General features: G+C 45.9%; 1 protein-coding gene across 2 annotated transcripts in view; it reads right to left on the reverse strand.

Moving 5' to 3' along the window:
- The window catches only part of LOC144531278 (spectrin beta chain, non-erythrocytic 1-like), a 53,803-nt gene that overhangs the window by 12,053 nt on the left and 20,323 nt on the right, over positions 1 to 21,427 (reverse strand). For both annotated transcript variants that reach the window (XM_078271333.1, XM_078271341.1), the window contains 20 exons: positions 20,381 to 20,498; positions 18,885 to 19,043; positions 17,615 to 17,917; positions 16,925 to 17,078; positions 15,339 to 15,709; positions 12,746 to 13,245; positions 11,267 to 11,404; positions 9,695 to 9,990; positions 8,713 to 9,173; positions 8,269 to 8,471; positions 7,625 to 7,715; positions 7,006 to 7,152; positions 6,407 to 6,670; positions 5,235 to 5,459; positions 4,654 to 4,743; positions 3,620 to 3,898; positions 3,325 to 3,455; positions 2,954 to 3,158; positions 1,049 to 1,423; positions 339 to 583 (listed from right to left, as the gene is read on the reverse strand). In XM_078271333.1, coding sequence (XP_078127459.1) covers positions 339 to 583; positions 1,049 to 1,423; positions 2,954 to 3,158; positions 3,325 to 3,455; positions 3,620 to 3,898; positions 4,654 to 4,743; positions 5,235 to 5,459; positions 6,407 to 6,670; positions 7,006 to 7,152; positions 7,625 to 7,715; positions 8,269 to 8,471; positions 8,713 to 9,173; positions 9,695 to 9,990; positions 11,267 to 11,404; positions 12,746 to 13,245; positions 15,339 to 15,709; positions 16,925 to 17,078; positions 17,615 to 17,917; positions 18,885 to 19,043; positions 20,381 to 20,498 — 4,755 coding nt within the window. The remainder of the gene's footprint in view (positions 1 to 338; positions 584 to 1,048; positions 1,424 to 2,953; positions 3,159 to 3,324; positions 3,456 to 3,619; positions 3,899 to 4,653; positions 4,744 to 5,234; positions 5,460 to 6,406; positions 6,671 to 7,005; positions 7,153 to 7,624; positions 7,716 to 8,268; positions 8,472 to 8,712; positions 9,174 to 9,694; positions 9,991 to 11,266; positions 11,405 to 12,745; positions 13,246 to 15,338; positions 15,710 to 16,924; positions 17,079 to 17,614; positions 17,918 to 18,884; positions 19,044 to 20,380; positions 20,499 to 21,427) is intronic.

A 21,427-nucleotide genomic window follows, 5' to 3' on the forward strand; every position in this document is an offset into this window, starting at 1 on the left:
ACTTAAAGGCAACTCAGCTGAGATTTTTTTGTGTTAGTTGAAAGAAAATGGTAGAAAACTGCACTTTAAAATGTTCTTTTTTTAATGGTGCCTTTTGTGTTCAGTTTAATTTGTTCAATAAAATAATGTTGGAAATGATTTCCTTAATTTAATCAACAAGCAATGTGTTGTATTTTAGCGGAATACTGAAACCAGCAGAACTGAATACACTTGAATATCTGTTATCGTGATATTCAACAATGTTATTGTATATTGTCCTCATATACTGCAGCTCTAATCATTAGTTGCTTCTATCAGATGAAATGTTGGTGTTCAGCAGACCGTGGCAGACTCTGTACCTGGGATTCTCCTGGGCCTCGATAAGCCGGATCACATCTTCCATCCACAGCATCAGGTCTCGGACCATGCTGAAGAACCTGAACTTGTCTCCGGTGTCGAGGAGGCGGACCCTGCGTCCGTCACACGCCTCCAGCAGACTCCTCCAGGCCTCCAGCACATCACACTCCCTCCGCTGGATGTCGTCCGCTTTATCTCCGGCGTATGCCGACTGCAGGCGCACAGCGTCCTCCTGCAACTGCCTCACCTGCACACAGGGTCAAAGGTCAACAGTTAGGACTGAATCACCTGATACCAGTTAAACCCTAAAGACGGCCTCCGGGTCTTAACTTCCTCCCGCTGTACAAAGTGAAGCCAAAATCTTATGGATAAGGGCACTGCCAACTTGTAATTTTGGAGGTGGAATCTGCACAGTAGTGATTGGGCATTTTTTGTTTTAAACCACTAAAAAACCACAAAAACTACAGTGTCCCTATAAACCACAGTGTCCCCATAAACCACTGTGTCCCCATAAACCACTGTGTCCCCATAACATACCGTATCCCCATAAAACACTGCGTCCCCATAAACCCACCTTGTCCCCATAAACCACAGTGTCCCCTTAAAGTCCACCTAAAATACCGGATCCCCATGAAACACTGTGTCCTCTTAAACCACCGTGTCCCCATAAACCACTGTGTCCCCATAAAGCAGGTTGTTAGGGTTGACTGACCTGTGTTCCCAGGGCCTGGATGTCGTGTTCAAAGGTGTTGTGCATCCTCTGCAGAGTCTCCACCGTGTTCTGGTCGCGGCCAACTTCCTCAGGCAGTTTCTTTTGTTTGTCCATGATGCGTCCCAGGATCTCCTTGGCATCGTGGTAGAACTTGTGGAGCTCGAAGGAGGCAGCGAGAATCTGCGTCCGGGTGTCGATCAGTTCAAGCAGGTCGGCCCAGGCTTCGTTCAGACCGTCCTTCCATTCAGCCACCGTTGCTGCGTCGCCATGACCCGAGTTGATCAGCTCATCCGCCAGACGGTTGACGCTGTCCACGCGCTCCTGACCGATATTCCCGGTGTCCCGGGCGAACTCACGGAAACGCTCCTGCAACATCTGAGCACAGAATACACAGGTCAGAGTAATCAGAGCAGAAACAACAAAAGTACTAACTGAGGTGTATTAGTAGATCATAATGTTTTTGACCTGGACCCTACGTTTCCATATTTTTGTGTCCAAGTGACTGATGGGAACAACAATCTTTGAAACTGGTCCAGTATTAAACAAGCTGTAATGTTACCCTACAGGACTAATGTTCAGCAGCAGTTAGTAACAAGCTGTAATGTTACCCTACAGGACTAATGTTCAGCAGCAGTTAGTAACAAGCTGTAATGTTACCCTACAGGACTAATGTTCAGCAGCAGTTAGTAACAAGCTGTAATGTTACCCTACAGGACTAATGTTCAGCAGCAGCGTCACTAAAAGTTCTGTTTTTGCCGCTGACAGACTCAGATTATTATTCTAAGTGTCTGACAACATTATGGACAGGATCCCTACAGAGATAGACCTTAGATAATAAGTACTTTTATCATCGTAAAACACACTTCATTCAAAGTGGACAGAAACAAAAAAGCCGTCTTGGTTCATCTTTCCACTGTTCCAACAATCACCACTCTGGTTTGGTTGAAATAAACCCTTAATTCACCCATTTACATGTGGAGATATGCTGGCTCTATACACGCTAAAAGTCCTGATTATTTACATGGAGTCTGGTGGAGATATGCTGGCTCTATACACGCTAAAAGTCCTGATTATTTACATGGAGTCTGGTGGAAATATGCTGGCTCTATACACGCTAAAAGTCCTGATTATTTACATGGAGTCTGGTGGAGATATGCTGGCTCTATACACGCTAAAAGTCCTGATTATTTACATGGAGTCTGGTGTAGTTTGGTGATGGTGATTTCGGGGCTGTTACATGTTAAACTAAAAGGATCTTACTATTTAACTAAAAGGTCTATCTCTGTAGGGATCCATCCCATAATGTTGTCACACACTTAGAATAATAATCTGAGTCTGTCAGCAGCAACAACACAACTTTTAGTGACTCTAACTGCTGCTGAACATTAGTCCTGTAGGGTAACATTACAGCTTGTTACTAACTGCTGCTGAACATTAGTCCTGTAGGGTAACATTACAGCTTGTTACTAACTGCTGCTGAACATTAGTCCTGTAGGGGAACATTACAGCTTGTTACTAACTGCTGCTGAACATTAGTCCTGTAGGGGTAACATTACAGCTTGTTACTAACTGCTGCTGAACATTAGTCCTGTAGGGTAACATTACAGCTTGTTACTAACTGCTGCTGAACATTAGTCCTGTAGGGTAACATTACAGCTTGTTACTAACTGCTGCTGAACATTAGTCCTGTAGGGGAACATTACAGCTTGTTACTAACTGCTGCTGAACATTAGTCCTGTAGGGTAACATTACAGCTTGTTACTAACTGCTGCTGAACATTAGTCCTGTAGGGTAACATTACAGCTTGTTACTAACTGCTGCTGAACATTAGTCCTGTAGGGTAACATTACAGCTTGGTTCTGGTTTAATACTGGACCAGTTTCAGAGATTGTTGTTCATACGTACAGTTACATGTTCGTAGTCCTGCCCCAGCTCGTGCGACCCGGCCACGACCTCCCGCTCAGCGATCCACTGCTCGAGGTCATCCACCTCCCTGTTCAGCTGGAAGAGGCGGAGCCTCTCGTCCAGTTTGCCCTGCCTCTCCTCTGATAGGTCCTTCAGGCCGGCGTACAGCTTATCCACCTGAGACTGCCGCATGCTGATTCGCTCACTGGATTAGGGGAGGTAAGAGGTCCATCAATAATCAACAATGTGAATAATCTTCAAATAATATCATTGTGGCCCTGGAGTTGGTTACTGAAGCTTTGTGTCCTCACAGGTTCATTTACACACACACACACACACACACACACACACACACACACACACACACACACCTCTCTGGGTGTCCGTCAGCCACCAGTCCTCTGCTGGTCTTGGACAGCTGGTGGACCGTCTCGGCGTAGTCCTCCACCGCCTGCTCTACGATCTGATGCTTCTTCTGCATGGTCACGGCACTCAGCTCGTCCTGATGGAAACATTGGTGGTGTAAAAATACAATTTGTCTGTTTCCATGAGTGGAATAAAAACAATGTAACCATTTAACTAACTGAAAAGATTACAACATAATTTATATTCACACCATCAGGAAGTGTTGTTTGTAGCCATTAAAGAATAAAACAGTTTAGTAACCTTGGCCTTCTCCTCTGACATCATGTACAGTTCCTGCTCGCTCATCCAGGCCTCGGCCTCGGCGGCGTCAAAGTAGTACTGCTGCGCTTTGTGCGCCTCCTGCAGGCGGCCGTGGCGGCGCTCGGCCTCCTCCATCAGCTGGCCCCACAGCTCTCGCAGGTCGGCCAGGCGCCTCCGGATCACGTCACCGTTGGGCGACTCGTCCTTCACGAGGCTCTGACTGCGCTCCAGGATGTCGTCGATGCGAGGCTGATGACCCTGGATCTCTTTCTGCAGAGTCTGAGAAACCGACGACAGTTCATCAGTTTAGTTATCACATTATTATTATTCATTTGTGGTCTGTGGTGGCGGGGAACAAATCATATACAGTATAGTATGGCGGTATTTTCCGTGGCAATACTGTATCAATACAGAGACGCTGCATCGATCTTTTATTATATAAATTGCACAAAAATTTGACATTTTGAATCGCCTTTTTTGGACCTATTCCTTCCTTATTTCTTCATTCTAAGTTAATGTCGCTTTTTTCGAATTTTTTGTCGTTTTTTTAAAAGTTTTTGTTGCCTTTTTTCGTCAGCATTTAAATGTTTTTCCGTTACAAGGCAGTTGTTCAGTAAATCTATCGCTGACGTCGCTGTACTGTTCCTCTTTTCTACCCAAAATGATTGGCGCTGGTCAGGGGGTACTTGGCTTAAAAACACAATTCAAAGGGGGAACATTGTGAAAAAAAAAGTTTGAGAACCTGCGCTAGATGGTGCAGTTGAGTTTTAGCTTTTTTCAAACTGAAATTTAAAAAGGGAACTGTATCTTTAAGATTAAACAGATGTTGACAAAGTTTTCCTTTGGGGTGATAATTTGAAGATGAGAATGAAAAGCCCTGCTATGTTTCTGTTGCCATACTTTCTTTTACTTCCTCTGAACACCGAGACAAACTGTGTGTGAAACCCGATTTTGGGTCAGACCTCAGATCAGTCGAGGTGTTCAACACGCTCAGGACTTTACTTTCTGGTAGCGCAGGTCTGATGTGTTCTCACCTGGTTCTTCTTGATGAGCAGCTGGACCGTCTGCAGGTTGTGTCCGTGGTCGGTGGACGTGGCCACAGCCATCCTCTCCTGGACCCACAGCTGGAAGACAAAATACAAGAGTCCTCCGTTAACGCCAGTGTGCTCCTGAAGGCAGCGCTGCAGCTCGTTAGGAAGTTACAGAACAAGTCATTAAAAACCCTCTGAGGATGACTGACTCGTGGCCCGACTTTATCAATGTCTCTATTAACATCTGGTATTAGTAGTATGCTGGAATCAGCAGAATCTCTTTTCCCGCTTCCTTTTGGTTGCAAGATCATCCATCACTCACATGGCAAATTATAAGACAGGAAAGATATCTTGTGACTCGTCATCGGCCTCATCTGACTTGAAAAATTTCAAAAAAGCACATTTTTACTTACAGCTTTAGGCTCAAATTCTGTCTTTACACGTTGCTCTGGGACACATTTGGCCCTCACTGTACAGACAGAGATTTAACTAAAGCCAAATCAAGGCATGGATTCAATTCTTAATAAAAACGCCTGTTGACGATGAGCAGATATACTGTTTCACCAGAGACAAACTCTACGTACGATCTCGTCCTCCACGTCTCGGTTGAACTGGTGGACTTCCCTCGACTCCACCAGGAAGTCCTTGCGACGGCGCAGCGGCTCCAACAGCTGCTGGAACTTTGTCTCCACCAGCTGCCTCCGCCCGTCCACCTCGTCCGTGTCTTTGACCTCCTGACCCAGAGCCTTCACCTGGCTCTGCAGCTCCACCACCTCACGCTGACGCACCTCCACCTGCTTCTCCAGCATCTGCAGAGACAGTAATATTCCACATTACAAAAGCAACTTTGTGCAAAAGCAATGGGAAAATTAGAGAATTTGCATTTCCCATTTCAATGACTGACAGTTCAGGCAAATACTGCAGCTGCTCTATTCAGATGCGACACTAAGTATTGCACAAACATTGACTAAACTGTCAAGAATAATTTGGTTTCAAAAAGTTATTCCTTTGATAACCCAGATCAGAGTACACCAGGGGTCCCAACCTGAAACACCTGAACACTAGGCTGGATGTTGCAGTTATGTAAGAGTGTGTGAAAACTAGTTAGCAAGCGAGCACATAAGTTTAGCTAAAAGTAATTAATAAACTGTGAAATAGTTAACTTAAAGTTTTGCATAAGTCACAAGTGACACAAAACGACCACAAAGAAATGTAAGATGACTAAAATATAGATGCAAAACATTCACAATATGACCAGGAGACACAAGATGTTTAAAAATACAGGGGAAATGACAACAAACAGACCCAAAGTCACTACATTGTGCTCCTTACCTGCTGTACTACTGTGAAAAAGTTGGAATTGTTGGGTCCCTTTAAATGATAGAGTTTGGTCTATACCTGCTCTATCTGTAAAGTGTCCTGAGATAACTCCTGTTATTATACAGTGTATACACACTAAGGTAATTCGTAGAAAAGAGATGTTTAACCTGTAGAATCAAGATAAAAACTCGTAGAAACAAGATGTTTACCATAGAAACCGGATACTAGAACCTGGGACAGTGACCCGTAGAAACCGAGATACTAACTCGTAGAAAACGGGATGAATCTTGTTGAAACAAGATGTAACTGATACAAAACGGCATAGTACCTCTTAGGAAAGAGTAACCGAGTGTATTATATATACTATTGAAGCATTTTGATTGGGTGGAAGTGGAAAACAAAGTTGCGTGACTGCGAGTCCTGCCTCCAACGATACCTGTTGTTTTTTGAGCAGGATGTTGACGGAGGTCAGGTCTTTCCCGTAGTCGTCGGACTGGATCTGACCCTCGAGGCCTCCCAGCCACTTGTCCAGGTCTGCGCAGCTCTGGGTGAACAGCTCGGCCTTGTTGGCGTCGAACAGACACTGAGCTTTGGTCTGCGTGGTGGACTCCAGCTCCTCCCACATGGCGTGGAGCGCCGACAGCTTCTCCTTCACCACTGCCTCCGTCTCCGGCTTCTCCGACACCAGCAGCATGCCGTCCTGCAGCCACACACACACACACAGACACACACACACACACAGCTTCAGTCGCACGTCTCTCCTAGGCCTTTTGGTAAACAACTTATGCCTACTGGACACTAGAAGACTCTGACATCTCACATCTAACATTAAAGACTATCATAATATGCAAAGACCGGAGATCTTGCAGGGTCACACATTGCAAAACTACAACTAAAATACACCTAAAACTTGTAACCTGCCAAACCCCATTACTTAATGCATCAGTAATCTGATAGCATCTGTTTTTCCTGTAACGTCACCAGTGTTTCCCCTGTAACTGTGACAGCAGAGAGCAGTGTGGAGGCGCTGCCTACCTTCTGGATCTTGTCCAGCCACTCTTTGTTGGACTGCAGCTCGGCCATGAAGGCCTGGTGCTTCAGCCACTTGCTGTGCAGGTTCCTGGCCTCGTCGTACGTCATGTCCTGAGCCGTGAGCATCTTCTCGTTGATCCACAGAGACAGCTGGACACACACACACACACACACACACAAATATAGACACATTAGCAGCAGGAATGGACCAATCTGCTTCTGGACCAAAGTGTTGGGCGCTAGCAGCACAGTACAGAATATAAACCCATCTGAGACCACACAGAGGTCAGACCTCCGTGTTCAACTATATATCTTTAAAAGGTTACAGCTACAACTGAAAATGACAACAGATATCCACTAGTTTACAGATTTCACATATCTCCACAATTCAAATCAACGGCCATTTGTCTTCAGGAAGTGATTGATGTGATTCAGACTATAATTCCATCCATAAATAACACAACGACTGAATGTCTTACTCTTCACACACTTTCTGTAATAAAACATCTAGAAGCAATTGTGTGTGTGTGTGTGTGTGTGTGTGTGTGTGTGTCTCTCTCAGTGTGTGTGTGTGTGTGTGTGTCTCTCTCTCAGTGTGTGTGTGTGTGTGTCTGTGTCTGACCTCCTGGCAGTCCTGCAGGAACTTCTGCAGGTCTCTGTTGTCCTTCAGTCTCATCAGCAGCTCCACAGCAGCCTCCCTGTTCTTCTTATGTCTGAACCCCAGAGGACACAGAACACATGAAGAATACTTGATGCTGATTGGCTGCAGGCTTCTTTACTTGGTCATTGTTCACTAACGTAACGGTGTCCATGCTCAGACACTTTTTCTATCAGAATATGTTTGAATATGAAGTAGAGTCTTAGATTTCCTTTCAGAAGTTTATAACTGAGCAGCTTCATCTGAAAGAGAATTTTAAATAACAAAAAAATGTTCAACAAAATTTCATGTCATTCCATTTTTAATTACGGGCCAAAGTCCGGGTAATGAGCTGCTGTTATTTTACAGATTCATTTCTTAGAGCAGTATGTATCTGGATAGAAGGCCAGGGGCCCAAAAGTAAATGTGATGAGAGAAAGAATACCGGGCACCAGCACTGTGCTTAACATCGCCGTAAAACTCAGACTGAGTCATTTTTTAGCTGCAAAACGATGTACGGTCTTACGGTTAGGGTTTACAGCGCTTTCTAAATAAGAGGAGAGTATGTCAACAACGTAACAAACTTGGCCCGCGGGCCCCAAATTGGGCGGCCTTGTCTTAGAGTGTACCTGTCGTCGATGGAGGCGACTCTCTCCTGTATTCGCTCGGCGTTGATGTTTCCGTCGCTGGCCAGCCGTCTGCCAACCTCCACCACGCCGTTGATCTTGTCCTCGTTGGCGTCCATGGTGGTCATGAAGTCCTCCTGCTTCTTGATGGCGGCCTCGGCCCCCTCCAGGGTGGGGGGCATCTCCGTGTGAGCCAGGACGTACTCCTGCAGGGCGAGGACACATCGTTGAGTTTGTGTGTGGGTCTCTGTCTGTCTGTCTGTCTCTGTGTGTGTGTGTGTGTGTGTGTGTTTAACTGTGTGTGTGTGTGTGTGTGTGTGTGTGTGTGTGTGTGTGTGTTTACCTGTGTGTGTGTGTGTGTGTGTTTACCTGTGTGTGTGTGTGTGTGTGTGTGTGTGCGTGCGTGCGTGTGTGTCTGTGTGTTTACCTGTGTGTGTGTGTGTGTACCTGGTTGTTGAGGAAGGCCTCGGCCTGCTTGGTGTCCCGGAGGAACAGCTGGTAGGCGGTGGACTGTGTCAGCAGGTTCTGCCGGTTCTCCCACATCTTGTGCAGCTCGTTCCAGCCAGTGTCGAGCGCCTGCAGCCTCTGGCGCAGGAACATGTGCTGGGCGTCCGTCTGGCCCTGCGTCACCATCTCGCCCATGTCCCGCATCCTCTGGTAGTCCTCCTCGTAGTTCTGGATCTCGTTCCGGATGCCGTGGTGCTGGGCCACCAGCTTCTCGGCCTCGGCCGGCGTGTTGGGCATGTCCTCCGAGGCGATGGCCGTCTGCGTGCGCGACAGCCACGACTGGAAGTCGTCCAGCTCGCGCAGGAACTGCTGCAGCTTCCGAGCCTCGCCCAGCGACTCCTCGCGGGTCTTCAGAGTGTTCTTCATTTCCTCCCAGACGGCCGTGATCTCCGCCAGGCGGCCTGCCATTAGGGAGGGAAAACATCAATATCAATACAGAGATGGATCGCAATATTTTTCGTGGCATGTCGACATGCAGGCTGCGCTGTCTTTTATTAAAGATTAAAAAACAGGGAAACTGTGAAAACATTAACCATCAAATAAATAATATACAAAATATATTCAAATGTTGGCGGAGTGAGTTTGATGTAAAACAGACTTCCTGTCTTCACTTTCTTTCTGAGCTCAGCTGTCTAAACCAGTGGTAACACACACACACACACACACACACACAGAAAAAATCTGGTTGGATTACGTCATGCGGTCATCTCAGCCGATACCTGGACGCCAAGCATCCATCTTTTATTACATGGTACCTCATGATTTTCCAAGTTACATTTTTAATACCATCTCAGGTTAAAGTTAATGCTCTATTGAAAACAAAAGTTTTCCTTTGGGGCAATAATTTGAAGTGGAAATCTCTTGTATGAACTACAACATGTAGCAGAATCTGGTGAAAGTCTGTTAATATGCGGGCGTGTACCTGTGATGGCGTTGGCCTGGTCGGGGTGTTCCTCCGCCAGGCGCTGGGCCTCGCCGCGCAGGTCGCCCAGCTTGTCCTCGATGGCGGCCAGGTCACGCTCCATGCCCGTCAGCTTCCTCTGCAGCGCCATGACGCCGGTCAAGTCGTTGCCCAGCTCCTGCGTGGACTCGATGACTTTGGTCTTCTCTCTGATCCACGACTTGGTCTCGTTGCAGTCCAGGTGGTAGTTCTGCACGCCGAGAGCCGAGCTCAGGGACTCCTTCTTCTGGTCCACCAGGTCACGGAACTGGCTCCACCTTCACACAGACAAGATAGCATATGAGTAGTAGTTATACCCCACCTATACAGAGAAGAGAGGGTCAGGACAGCTTACAGGGGTACTTGGTTCTGATTTGACATGGAAAAGTAGCTTGTGATGCCGGGCTCTAAGGTTACATTCTTTACTCTACAACAGCGTATACAACTGAGACAGAACAACCGTTCAAGATGCACAAACATGAACTCAATAAAGCTGTCTAAGAAGTGCTGAAGGCACTGGTGAGGAACAAATCTCTTCATAAACACTCAGCCAATCAGAATTGACCTTTGATTCTCCGATTGGTTGGTTTTGTGGCACACTTGTAACGCTGTGAAAAGTTGAGCGAGTGTGTCAGAGTTGAGCGTGCACAGAGTGCAGAGGTTGAGAGAGAGGGAGACATGACCGGAGCACAGCAGCGTCTACCTGCGAGCAGAGTAACCTGCATGACAGGGGTTATTATTGCACGTTAATATGGATAATAGCAAACATGCAAATACATTTATTGAGCACGGAATAGGTTTTTGTTTGCTCCAACAAAATTATTTTGTGCGAGTGTTAATTTCTGTTCAAAATGTAACGTAATGTGCTTGGAAAATAAAGTTCTCTGTGCTCAAAACATACAGTTACTCTCTCAGGAATGAGGCACATTTATAACGTATAATGCCATAGATGTTCTGCTCTTTCTGGAACCAAGAGGAAGAAGGCATGGCAGCAGGAGAGCAGGTTCAGGTCTGTATTAATAAACTCCTGTTGCCTGGGTCTTTGAATCCGTCTACACCACCAAGTTGACTGATTCATCTGGCATCAGCGGCTTCGCAGTTAAAAAAACCCAATGGAGCCAATGACAATCAGCACCGTGGGCTTACGCTGACGCAGTTGTTGACATTGTACTTTGTTTTTTCTACGAACGAGGATACACAAGAGCAGCCTTCCTGGAAACCGTGCAGCTCACACAACGCTTCAGGCTCAAATGCCTGCGAAAAAGGCGGCGAAAACATTGAAAAAAGTGACAAATTTATTTAAAAAAGGGACACAAACGCAGAAAAAAGCATCAAGAAGGAAAACGCTGCAAAGGCTGCCATAAAGCTCTTGTTCTTGCCGCTAAAGAGCGAAGATGGAGGATGTGAAGTTTTTGGTGGCGATTATTTATTTGTTTCCAGACAAATGACGGTAACAGCAGTATGTAGTAACGAGTTTCAACCGAGGCTTTGAGTCATTAAAAAACAGAACCTTAAAGAGAGGAGAGGACCAGAAAAAGGAGCGTTTGTTGTTACCTGTTGTTGAGTTTGTCCTGCTGGGTCTTGATGTCCTTTTCGCTCGGATGACCGTTGTGCATCAGCTGCCTGGCGATCTGGTTCACCACGGCAACACGAGACGCCTGGTTGTTCATCTCCGGCTCCAGACTCTCAAACCTGCCGAGCAATTCACATTACATCAATTTAAAATTGCCATTTTTGTAACCAGGATAAATGATTGAAAACACTGACATCTTAAAGAGTCGGCCTCCATTTCTTTCATTTTGGATTTAAAAGCATTCACCGAGATTCATTTAGTCTCAACTCATTCTGCAGAAGGCCAAGATCTGCTACTTGGGCAACTGGAGGTCGCTCCGAGTTGGAGTAATATCACTCCGCCCAAGTAGCAGAAGTAGCAGTGCTTCACCTTCTGAGAATATAGTTCCCAGTTTATATACGGTTAGAAGATGGCTGTGTGTCATGTGACCTTGTTATTTGTACACGCTGTGACTCTACAAATCACAACATGTAAATAGGAACATGTTGGCGTTATTTTGTCACTTATTGGGAGCAGTAGGCTAGATGGAGCCAGTTACCTCCAGGATCTGTGCTAAGCTAGGCTAGATGGAGCCGGTTACCTCCAGGATCTGTGCTAAGCTAGGCTAGATGGAGCCGGTTACCTCCAGGATCTGTGCTAAGCTAGGCTAGATGGAGCCGGTTACCTCCAGGATCTGTCCTAAGCTAGGCTAGATGGAGCCGGTTACCTCCAGGATCTGTCCTAAGCTAGGCTAGCTGGAGCCGGTTACCTCCAGGATCTGTGCTAAGCTAGGCTAGATGGAGCCAGTTACCTCCAGGATCTGTGCTAAGCTAGGCTAGATGGAGCCTGTTACCTCCAGGATCTGTGCTAAGCTAGGCTAGATGAAGCCGGTTACCTCCAGGATCTGTGCTAAGCTAGGCTAGATGGAGCCGGTTACCTCCAGGATCTGTGCTAAGCTAGGCTAGATGGAGCCGGTTACCTCCAGGATCTGTGCTAAGCTAGGCTAGATGGAGCCGGTTACCTCCAGGATCTGTGCTAAGCTAGGCTAGATGGAGCCGGTTACCTCCAGGATCTGTGCTAAGCTAGGCTAGATGGAGCCAGTTACCTCCAGGATCTGTGCTAAGCTAGGCTAGCAGTGGGAGCATGGAGATGAGAAGGGTATGTCTGGACTTATCTAACTCTGGGGGATACGGGGAATAAGACAAAGTCCCAATAAGTCGGCGTGTTCCTTTAAGAGAAGGTTGAAATATTTTATAAAAAAGTCAGAATATTGTGTATGTTGGAATATTTTAGGTTTAAAAAAAAGTCTGTATATTTCGAGAAAAAAGTTTGAATAATAAGAGAAAAATCTAAATATTTAATGAAACAGTCAAAGTATTCCAACAAAAAATTTCAATAAAAAAATAAAATAAAAAAAATGACATTGTTGACAACATTTTAACGATTAAATTCAGTAATGTGTGCGAAGCGTGTCGTCCTACCGGTGCTGTATGACCTCCAGGTCCTCCAGTTTTTCGGGGATCTCCATGCTGTTGAGCCACTGCTCCTTCTCGTCAATCCAGACCTCGCAGGCGTTGGCCTCGCTGAACATCTTGTAGAGCGCCAGAGCGTCCTGCAGCGCCTGCTTCCTCAGCTTGGTCAGCTCCGACACCTCCCTGTAGCGCTCCTCGATGCCAGCCAGGCGGCCGCGCACCTCCTCCGACCGCGCCTCCTCTTCGGGCAGCGTGGCCGCCTGCTCGTGGAGTGAGTCGATGACCGGCCGGTAGCTGGCCACCTCCGCCGCCGCGTCCTTGTGCTTCCGGACCAGCGCCTGCGTGGAGAACTCGTCGTGGCCCGTCTCTCCGGTGGAGACGATGCGCAGGGCGTCCAGCGTCCAGGCGTCCACGTCGTCCGCATCCGCCTGGAACTGGTGCAGCGCCAACGCCTCCTCCAGACGCCGCTTCCTCGCCGCGGCCAGCTGCTCCAGCGCCGCCCACTGAGCCTGCAGGAAGGGACGGGAAGGGTTAGGATTTTAATAGGCTGGGTCAACGGAAGAACATTTCCTGTTGCGGTTCTCAAACTCCTTCGGGAAACAACAACAAACCTCGAGCTAGCAAGCTACACGCTGATGTCAAGTTTTGAAGAATAAATGGATCGTAAATATATGAAAACTAAACAAAATCTGGTAACACTTTATTTGAAGGTATCGACATAATCGTGACATGACACTGTCATAACTATGACATGACACTGTCATGAACGTGTCAAGTGTTACAAACAAGTCATAAACGTTTATGACTTCTGTCATTAAGTGTCATTTGGTTTTTGTCATGACAAGTTGACATTGTTTGGGTTGCCTTGATTATGACAAGTTGACATTAATCAATGTGACATTACCAGAAGTTGTCTTGGTCATGACAAGTTGACATAATGTCATCCTGGTTACTGTCAAGTTGTCTTAATAAGGACACTCCAAAGAAACGTAATGTCAACTTGTCATAATCAAGGCAACCCAAACAATGTCAACTTGTCATGACAAAAACCAAATGACACTTAATGACAGAAGTCATAAATGTTTATGACTTGTTTGTAACGTTTATGACACGTTCATGACAGTGTCATGTCACGATTATGTTGATACCTTCAAGTAAAGTGTTACCCAAACTCTTTCTGAAAAACTGAAGCTAAGCTAACAAACACACTCAGCTGCTCCAGCGCCGCCCACTGGGCCTGCAGGAAGGGACGGACGTACAGGATAAATCCTGAGGATGTCCGCCCAGGAGACAACAACAAACCTCGAGCTAGAAGATTTGTATCGTGTAACAAGGCAGGCCCCCGTAAGCCGCTCAAAAATGTGATTCATTGGAGAGAATAATAATAATAATAAACGGAGAAATTTCATCAGGGCCCTCGCCGACTGTCAGTGTCGGGCCCAACGACCTCTGTACTTAGAGGTGTTGAAATTAATCAAATAATGGATGCATGGAATCGTGGACATGGACGATGCTGCATCGATAATCGGCCGGGCCATAATCGATTATTTCTGTTTATAATGTAATGTCTGCATAACAACCTTTCTGTTGACATATTCTGGTATGTTTTGCATATTCAGGAAGTGCCGTGTGCTCAGTGCTGTAGTTTTAATATCCAGTTTATTTAGTATCAGAGCTCTGCAGAATGTTTGGTTTTTGAAGCTTGAAAAGCTATGAATTAAATATCCTATATGGCTTTAATAGAAAAATGTATTTGACGCATCGTGATGCATCGAGATATGGAATCGCTGACATGATCGTAATCAAATCGGGAGATCAGTGAAGATTCACACCTCTACTTCCCTACCTAAACTCAAACAAGCAAACACTCTGAAAACTAACTCAAACTAAACTAAAACTGCAGAAAAATGCATGTGAATGCTGAAAAGCTAAAATGCTTAAGCTAAACTAGATTGCTAGTCTGAAGACTTACGGACGGACCGACACACACACATTAAGAGAGACTTCACTAACGAGTTGGTGTAGGTTATGCTTTGTTGTACTGCTGATGTATGATGAGTAAATATAGCGAGCACTCCTGTTGTAGAATAAAGTATCAGTGTAGAATCTCCGGTCGCTTGTCTGTCGACTCTTTTAGCTAAGCGGCTAACTGCTAGCTTTCTCCACCTGCACCAGGGGTGTCAAACTCAACTTCACTAAGGGCCACACTGGAAAAAGAGAATCGCATTAAGGGCCAGACATGTTTGACATGCTTTTATTCAACTGAAAAAGTAAAATACCTTTGACTGTATTATTCGTGTTTCATATAGCTAACAGTTTGGTTGACATAAAGCCCTAAAAAAGTTCCTTAGCCATCAGAGAGTTCAGCAAATCAAGCAGAACAATGAATACATGTTTTACAACAACCTGTTTGACAGCCTGAATATGTAAACTCTCTGGTTGTGGGGGAATTTCTGAGTCTCAAAGTCGGCCAATCTGCCAAATTCTGCTTTGGGTGTTGCATAACTGCAGTCTGAAAAAAAAAAAGGTCTCGTTTTGGCTCACATCTAGGCCTCGAGTTCGACGCATGCGACCTACGCCATTCACGTCACACCTTCCCTACCTGCAGGTCAGCGATCCGCTCCTGGATCTTGATGGCGGCGAAGTGTCCGGCCTGCACCATGGCCTGGCCCTCTGCGATGGTGTGTTTGAGATGTCCGGCGCGGCCGCTCATCTCGTCCTCCAGGGCGCGCTGCTGGCTGAGCAGGCGCATCGCCCCCGTCAGGTCCTTGCCGTGCTCAAAGGAAGATAGGATCTGCTCCTTCTCACGGATCCAGCCCTCCTCCTCCGCCATCTCCCAGAAGAACTTCCAGAGGCGTCGGGACTCCTCCAGGCGGGCGCGGCGCTCGGCGGCCAGCTGGGTCAGCTCCTGGTAGCAGAACTCCAGGTGGGAGACGCGGTCCTGGATCACCTGAGGGTCACAGGGCTTGTAGCCTGGACAGAAAGACACTTTGATCAGCACTCGACTGTCTTAGGTCTCTTTATTTTAAGTTTTGAACAATCTAAGATCAAGCTGGCCAAGTTTTTGTTCAATCCCTGCACTACTGTTCTCTTCTGCACTACCACCATTGCACACAGTCTACCATAGCACCTTTAACTCTTAAACGTGATTTTTATAACTTTTTATAGCTCTTTAAATTTCTGTGAGTGATTTTAATATATGTGAGATATGTGTGTGTATGTGTGTTTGCTGTGTTATGGTTGTCTATGATTATACATCAACAACCTCTGATCTTAACCTCTGCCAAAAACTACACAACTGTAGTGGAGTAAAAAAGTACAATATTTCTCTCTGAAATGTAGTGGAGTAGAAGTAGAAAGTGGCATGAAAAGAAAAGACTCAAGTAAAGTACAAGTACCTCAACATTTGGTCTTAAGTACAGTACTGGAGTAGATGTACTTAGACGCCAAGTATCGACCTTTTATCATATATGTGTTGGGTCAGTTTCAGGGATGCACCGAATCCAGGATTGAGCTTCTGATTGGGCTGAATATTGGGCTTTTTGACGGGGTTTGGTTTCTGCCGAACATAGAATTTTTTTTCCAGTAAACTGAACCCTACGCTGTCACTCCACGCTACGCTAGTCGACGTAATGACGGCGCCGTTGATTACGGGAAGGTGTTTACGGAGATGGAGCGTTCAATGCAGTAGGCTGTGAGGAAGTGGAAATGGAACTGGTGAGCAGAAAAAGTGTAGTTTGGCAGTACTTTCAGTCAAAAGAAGGCCATTCAAGTCCAGCTACATGTTCAATCTGCAATGCTGATTAGTCTGGTGGTGGCGAGGACCCTAAACAATACACAACATCACCGCTGTTACAACATCTGGTATGAAACATCTGGAAGAATACGAGCTGAGCATGAAGGAATCTACAGACAGCAGCCAGAATGCAGCAACTTCAGGTACGGCAAAGGAAGGACAGTCACTGTTTACTTCATTAATGTGTTGACTGTGTTCATGGACTGAGGACGGGAGCAAGAACCCCGAAAATCTGGATTCAGTGCATCCCTTATATTATCATATCGTGACATAAGTATCGTGATGATATCGTATCGTGAGGCCTCTGCTGATTCCTTATTATCTGGTTATTAGCGTGTTAATTTGACTAGTCCTTTGTAAGAAGCTAAGAGGTGGTGCTTCCCGCTGCTCACCGTCGCTGTTGACGGAGTACTTGGTGGCGTTGGTGCTGACGGCCTTCACCCTGTCGGCCTGGATGGCGATGTCGGCCTCCACCAGAGCGTGTTTCTGCAGCAGGTCCTCCACGCCCAACAGATGCTTCCCGTAATCCTGAGACAGCAGCAACATCTGGAAACAAACGGAGAGAGGGCTCAGCTTTGTTTCCTTTCTTTATTTAAACATATAAACATTTAAAAAGATAGAATATATAAGTTCAGGGGGAATGTGAAGGAGAACTGCCTCAAAGGAAATAATCACGTTAATGTAATCTACACATTTTCTTATGTATTTATCGACACATAAAAGATTAGCTGTCAAATTAATTTCCAACTATTTTGATAATCGATTAATCGGTTTGAGTCTTTGCTTACATTTTTCAGGTTAAACAAACAAAACCGGCGAAAACCCACAATGAACTGACAAACATCTTCGAGAAAGGGTCAAAAACAGTGAAAAAAACGTAAAATAGAAAAAAATGACCAACTTTGAAAGAAATCTCAAAATGCCACATTCAAATTAAATCATTCAATATCAGTATTTTGAGATATTAAGTCAACATTTTTAAGTTTCTCATAACTTTAAAAGACCCTGGTGAAACAACATCGATGGTTGGTTTGCAACCATCGATGCTGTTAAACCCTGGTGAAACGAGATCAAACCCAGACCTTCATCTCGTCCATCCAGTCCATGATGTAGAGCATCTCCTGGAAGACTCTCTGCAGGCCCAGGTTCATCTCCAGCCTCAGCCGCCGCGCCTTCAGCAGCTCCAGCAGGTACTCCCACAGCCGGATCACGTTGTCCTTCCTGGCCGTGACACGTTTGATGTCGTGGTAGTGCTCCGCCTCCAGCTCCCTCGCCACGGAAACCACCGCCTGCACGCGCTCCTCGTACGCCGCAATGTCCGTCTCAATCGCCTCGTGCTTCTTGGTGGCCGCCTCCACGGCCTGAAGATCGAACCCAAAGTTGTCCTAGAGAGAGAAAGGAGGATTCAGAAAACAACACAAAATAAAGGGTAACTTCAGGTTTTCCTACCTGGACTCTCTGTTCTCATGTTTGTGTGTCTGAGTGTCTGATGGAACAACAATCTCTGATTCATCTTTCCACTGTTCCAACAATCACCACTCTGGTTTGGTTGAAATAAACCCTTAATTCACCCATTTACATGTGGAGATATGCTGGCTCTATACACGCTAAAAGTCCTGATTATTTACATGGAGTCTGGTGGAGATATGCTGGCTCTATACACGCTAAAAGTCCTGATTATTTACATGGAGTCTGGTGGAGATATGCTGGCTCTATACACGCTAAAAGTCCTGATTATTTACATGGAGTCTGGTGGAGATATGCTGGCTCTATACACGCTAAAAGTCCTGATTATTTACATGGAGTCTGGTGGAGATATGCTGGCTCTATACACGCTAAAAGTCCTGATTATTTACATGTAGTCTGGTGGGTTTGGAGATGGAGATTTCAGGCTGTTTCATGTTAAACTAAAAGGATCTTACTCTTTAACTAAAAGGTCTATCTCTGTAGGGATCCTTTCATAATGTTGTCAGACACTTAGAATAATAATCTGAGTCTGTCAGCAGCAACAACAGAACTTTTAGTGACTCTAACTGCTGCTGAACATTAGTCCTGTAGGGTAACATTACAGCTTGTTACTAACTGCTGCTGAACATTAGTCCTGTAGGGTAACATTACAGCTTGTTACTAACTGCTGCTGAACATTAGTCCTGTAGGGTAACATTACAGCTTGTTACTAACTGCTGCTGAACATTAGTCCTGTAGGGTAACATTACAGCTTGGTTCTGGTTTAATACTGGACCAGTTTCACAGATTTTTCTTCACATAAAATAGGGTCGAGGTTGAAAAACACAGAAATAACCTATGCTGATGATGAAAGACCTGAATGCTGCTGACTGTGCGTCTTCTTACCTGTGACACTAGTCTCTGGTTTTCGCTGAGCCAGGTCTCTCTCATGGCTGCCTTGCGGTCGAAGCGTCTGGCGAGTTGTTCTAGTTTCTCCTGACGAATCAGCTCCGTCCTCAGAGCCAGCTCCCTCTCGTGCTCCGCTTTCTCCAGTCGCTCCCAGGCCTGAGGACGAACACGCCATCACCATCAAACACTTCGTAAAGTCCCCTTTCAATCACGTTTTAAAGTATGTAAAATACATTATCGTTCAAACATTTTGTATACCATGACTTCGATATGTAGATTTAAAAAAAAGTTAAATAAAACTCAGAATGTTAACACGGTTAAAACAGTCCTCTACATTTTGCAGATCACCACTAAAAAAACTACAAAAGCAAATCTGTAGATTGTTTGTTTCTAATTATCAATCTGCCTGGGATACGTTTGCATCTCAGTCAAAATGTCAAAAAGATGAAAAAAACAACAACCTTCTAGAGAGAGACAACCTTCTACCAACGATGGAGATCGAGGGTCCTATCTTGCACCCAGCGTGACGCAAAGCCCGACGCAAGAGTCTGCTATTTTAAGACCGTCCAGCGGCCACGTCGTGTACATATCAAATGCACCTGCTCCCATCTGTGCGCCCACGGGCGTGCTGGTCTTACAGGGAGGTGTGTTCAGGTGCATTCTGGGCGTGCTGGTCTTACAGGGAGGTGTGTTCAGGTGCATTCTGGGCGTGCTGGTCTTACAGGGAGGTGTGTTCAGGTGCATTCTGGGCGTGCTGGTCTTACAGGGAGGTGTGTTCAGGTGCATTCTGGGCGTGCTGGTCTTACAGGGAGGTGTGTTCAGGTGCATTCTGGGCGTATTGCTATCTTGAGGCAGCGGGAAGTGATGGCACCATTGACCAACAAAAACCTGGTCTAAAGTCAATAACGCAGCATTTCATTGTTATTTTAACAGAGCATTAGTAAAATGCTCCTAGGCTCGTGCACAGCACGTGCACACTATGCTTGTTACACACACAGGGACGCACAGCAGCACACACACATGCAGAAGATTACAAATACAAATATTACGGTACAAATCCTCCATCATAACAGCAATGCTCCAAGGTCCAAACGCGCCTGGCTTTTAAAGGGAATGGGAGATGATCTCTGATTGGTTGATTGCATGTTACGCCCAAAACACACCTCTGATTAATGAAGACACTAAGGTCAACCCTTTAGAACCATGACCCCGGCACACTGACACTTTTTATCAGCCGTTAAACTAGCAAAAGTGGATTTGGACGCCCTAAACACACCTGCACCAGGCGCTTCACGCCGTGACCTCAGATCGTTAAAATAGGGCCCCACATGAGAGCGTCACAACTCCAGAAAACCTCTCATGATTTTATTCTGACATTGTATATTTCTCTGCGCCACTGAAACCTTTTTAAAGAGCCATGTAGCGTGAGGCTGGCGAACACTTTGGTGACAGACTGGAGGATGTGAACGCCGCGGAGGTGGAGCAGCTCTCACCTTGTTGATATCTGAGATGAGTTTCCCCTCTCGGGGCATGTAGACCTTCTGGTTGTTGGCTCTCATCTTACTCTGGATGGTGAACAGAAGGACCTCCAGGTTTCCCTTCTCCGTGAACCTGAAGACAAAAGAGACAACTTACCACAAAGAGGAAGCATAGACACGTAGATATCTGTACTACCGGGGGTTGCATTTGAATTTGGTAAAAGTTGATTTTAATATTCTGTTACTGTAAGCTTTTTTACAGGCAGCTTTTTTCAACTGCAATGCCGCGGTATCCCGAAAGCATAGAAAGAAAAAAAACTCAAAAAAGGCCAAAACCTGATTCTGACAGCGTCCACTTTAACAACAATTTGTTGTTGGCGTTGTTGTTTCTACCAGTATCTAACTGGCCTATCACAAAACTATTTGGGAAATGATCTACCCCAGGCACACATTGTTGAATTCATCATCGTCTTTTTCAGTGCTTCCTTTCATACTCTAATCAACGTATAATTTGTTCAATAAAAGAAAGTTGGAAGTGATTTCCTTTCTAGTTTTAAATTCAACAAGCAGTTTGATGTATTTTAGCAGAATAATTAAAGCAGAAGAACTGAGAACACTTTCATATCTGGTTATTTATCGCAAGTAACATCGTTCCCAAGATATTCAAAAACGTTATAGCATAGCTTTGGCCACGGCCAGCGGAGTTCGCTCATACTGCTGTCAGTGTGGGGGGGGTCGGTGTGTGGGGATGTGTTAGGGGGGTCGGTGTGTGGGGATGTGTTAGGGGGGTCGGTGTGTGGGGATGTGTTAGGGGGGGGGTCGGTGTGTGGGGTTGTGTTAGGGGGGGGTCAGTGTGTAGCATGAGGGGTCAGCCTCATGTAGCATGAGGCTGGCGACCACGTCGTGTGTGGGGTTGTGTTGGGGGGGGTCGGTGTGTGGGGATGCCATGTAGCATGAGGCTGGCGACCACGTCGTGTGTGGGGTTGTGTTGGGGGGGGTCGGTGTGTGGGGATGCCATGTAGCATGAGGCTGGCGACCACGTCGTGTGTGGGGTTGTGTTAG

Source organism: Sander vitreus, chromosome 2 (genome assembly GCF_031162955.1).
Source record: "Sander vitreus isolate 19-12246 chromosome 2, sanVit1, whole genome shotgun sequence".
In the NCBI taxonomy this organism is placed as follows: domain Eukaryota; kingdom Metazoa; phylum Chordata; class Actinopteri; order Perciformes; family Percidae; genus Sander; species Sander vitreus.